The sequence below is a fragment of the Hydra viridissima genome, unplaced genomic scaffold, assembly GCF_058129835.1.
Source record: "Hydra viridissima isolate aposymbiotic clone 2 unplaced genomic scaffold, HvirCarnegie_v1 scaffold_2, whole genome shotgun sequence".
NCBI classification, from domain to species: domain Eukaryota; kingdom Metazoa; phylum Cnidaria; class Hydrozoa; order Anthoathecata; family Hydridae; genus Hydra; species Hydra viridissima.
This window is the reverse complement of record NW_028324301.1, coordinates 1,719,857-1,723,109: the sequence shown is the minus strand read 5'-3', so window position 1 is coordinate 1,723,109 and position 3,253 is coordinate 1,719,857. Positions and strand designations below refer to the sequence as shown.

General features: G+C 31.8%; 1 protein-coding gene across 1 annotated transcript; it reads left to right on the top strand.

Moving 5' to 3' along the window:
• Window positions 1-736: 736 nt before the first annotated feature.
• LOC149891511 (uncharacterized) lies at window positions 737-2,882 on the top strand. Its single transcript, XM_090080243.1, has one exon. It carries the CDS (start codon window positions 1,130-1,132, stop codon window positions 2,609-2,611), a length of 1,482 nt encoding a protein of 493 aa, XP_089936369.1. The 5' UTR covers window positions 737-1,129; the 3' UTR covers window positions 2,612-2,882.
• Window positions 2,883-3,253: the final 371 nt, after the last annotated feature.

Below are 3,253 nucleotides of genomic sequence, written 5' to 3'. Positions count from 1 at the left end.
AACTATAATATTTTTAAAATCTTTTTCTCGATAAAAAAAAAAAAGTTTGGTTTGTATCAATATTTGAAAAATTTTAAAAGCGTTTACCTAAATCGTACATAAAATACTGTAGGTTTTTCTAAATATTGTACGTTAAGGTGGCTACCCACTATTAAAATCTGAAAAAATAAAAAAAAAGTGAATTTTTTTTTTTCTTATTTGTGGAAGGTTTAACCTTTATAAACAATAAATAACGTACAACAATGGTATAAAAGTTTTATAACTTACCCTAATTTTGTTTTTTAAAAAGGGGCAAACTTCTAAAATTTTAAAAAATTCCATAGCAACGGCCTTAGCGACAGTTGAAAATTTTCTATCTTCTAACAAAGATATCTTTAGTTTTGTTTAATATTTTTATTTGAAATTTTTTACAGAGATAAAATGTAGTTAGGTGAATGTGCTGAGTTAAAAATATTTACACTATGGTGTCCTATTCAAATAAAAATTTGGGTAACTTGGGCTATTTTGGTATTTAATTTAAGCATTACACTAAATTGCAAATTCCAGAGCATTAAAAAAAATATATAATTTTTTTTTTGACTCAGCACATAGTTCATACAATAAACAATGTTTTTGAAAAATTTGACTTAATTTGAAAAATTTGGCAGTTAGTTATCCTTGTTGAAAAATATGCTGTTTTTAAGTTAATTATGCGCATAATTAATGACGTAATGTTGAAAATATGAAAAATTTGTATTTTTTTATCTGTTTTGATTCCAATGCTACTAAAATGTTTAAGTGTGAGGTAAAAAAGCGATTCTATCAATATTTTTTTTAAATAGTGGGTAGCCACCTTAACCTAATATTTGTAGGTTTCCCTAGACCGTGCATAAAATATTGTAGACTCGTCATAAAAGTGAAAGGGGTCCTTAAAAATGCACGTTTCGCATTAAATCTTTATTTTCTTTTCTAAATTTAACACGAAAAGAAAAAAAAACCCTAAAATTCCATCACGAAAAACGATATTTATCTCGTTGCTTAGAAACCTATTAAGGATGCGTTCAATGATTACATATAGCAATAAATAATTCAAATTTCATTGAAACTTTTTTTTTAACTCTAAAAAAAACTTCATTAATTTCAATCCACGATGGATAGTAAGCGCTTGTCTTTAAACGTCGTTAAGTTTAATGTCGAACAGGCTGAAACAATTCTTAAAAGTGGAAATCATGATGCAGTATTTAAATTAGTGGAACAAGTAAGAAAAGAAGATGTTTTTGAGTACTTTTATGGATATAGTTACGCAAGAAAAACTTCAAATTTATTGCAATTTACCACGCGACACACTGACCTTAACATACTAAAAGCTTTATTTGAATATTTAAAGCGGTTGTTGGGACCGTACCTTTTTGACGAAAATACTAAAGAACATAAAGATGCTCATGGGAAGGATATATTGGCGATTGGCGCAAAGTACCGAAGCGATGACGTTATTTGGTATATTTTAGGAAGTTGTAGCTTGGACTATGATTACTATCCACCGGACGGTAAAGGAGGTCTTTATTATCTTTTACACCGCAAAAAAGAAGATCTTTCATACGCATTAATAACATTGATGCGAACAAGAAACTACGTAGGAGTTAAATACGAGCATTTTTTCAAAGACATGTTGCTTTTAAAACAGAACATATCATTACTTGTTATTGCCTCTCCCAGATGGATAAAAGTTCTAACTCGTGAATTTTACAAAAAAGGCAGAGTTAGTAACATCCTTCAACCCATGTATATAAGTTCCTGTAGTTTCAATCGCTCTCGGAAAAAACAACTCCTACGGCATATTGCGTTTCAGTTTTTTTGTCGGTGGAAATATCATTTAGGAATTCTGTCATTAAAAGATGTCCAAATTATGTGCGTCACACCTCTGTCAAGTAAAGAAAACCCATACCCAAAACCCACTCTGTTCATATCACTAAATCCAATCGATGCAGCTTATTTTGTAAGAGAAGACTTTAGAAAAACAATTTCGTTAAAAGAAATGCTAACGCGTCCGTATCAAGCTAAGAAAAAGGAAACAACAAAACGTTCCCAAAGATACGCTAAAAAACTTGCTGCTAGAGTTTGGGGAAACGTGTTTAACAAATCAACCAGCGACTCTCGCTTAGTCAGTGAATTGCTTAAAATCGATCATAGAAATACTGTTAACATCAACAATCAAGACGGACAAGTTAAGTTTTCATTTTTTAGAACGTCAGAAAACGAGTTACTCTTATTACTTCCTGGTCAGGGATTCGAAAATAATAACTCTCATGCCGAAGTTACATTGTGCGACACTGCAGCTGCTTTGCAGAAAAGCTTGGAAGCAAATATCTGCATTTATGGAAAACGCCGTCCGTGCATGAGCTGCTATTCTCGAATGAAGTGTACCAAAATCAATCATTTCAACTTTCATCCCGGTTTTCTACATGAAAACGTTCACGCTCAACAACCTGATGAAGTTCGCAAAGAAACAGCATCGACTTTTTTTTCAAAGCCGTCGTTTATTACTCAATCTGAAAAGATTTCGAATAATCAAATCGAAAAGGGTGGAAGCAAAGCTTTGTTTAGTTACGATACTGCTTCGGACTCAGATTAACAAATGTGAATATCTTTACCAATGAATATCTTTGCAAAAACCTAATTAAAATTATTTGCGTGAACATAAATTGGGGTTCGAATTGTTAGTAATTAAAACAATTTGGATAATTGATAGTAATTTAATAACTGATGAAAATAAAAAAAATAAAAAAAGGCATGGCTAAACGCATGAGCATTGATAAATCTTTCTGAAAATAAAACAGATAAAAATTATTCAATGATTGTTTTTTCACATATTCTACATTTTATGATGAATATAATTTCCGAACGAATGAGGCGTATTTTGTAAGAAGGTTTACTATGAACTGTAAAAAGGTTTCTACATCTCCGTTAAAAATTTAGCCAAAGCTCTGTATTCACTCCAGTACAGAGTTTCAACGACGGGGGAAATAAGTTCGTAGTTGTGTTTCACTCGTTTCATCTGTTCTGTATCAACAATGTTTTTGACGCGGGCCACAGAAAGACGCGGGCCGTAGTGCACAATCTTTTTAATGACAAGTTAAATAGCCCGATTTCTAGTCAATTATGGGATTTATTTTCTGACCCTATTCCCCCACCCTTCACCCCTCCCTCCTTCGTTATTGGTAATTGCTTTAAATTAGACTCAATGGATGCAACAGCATCTCTTCCAATCTGAGTG

Bases quoted from the DNA above. Each gene is read 5' to 3' on its own strand.
- LOC149891511 (XM_090080243.1), top strand. From the start codon at position 1,130: ATGGATAGTAAGCGCTTGTCTTTAAACGTCGTTAAGTTTAATGTCGAA.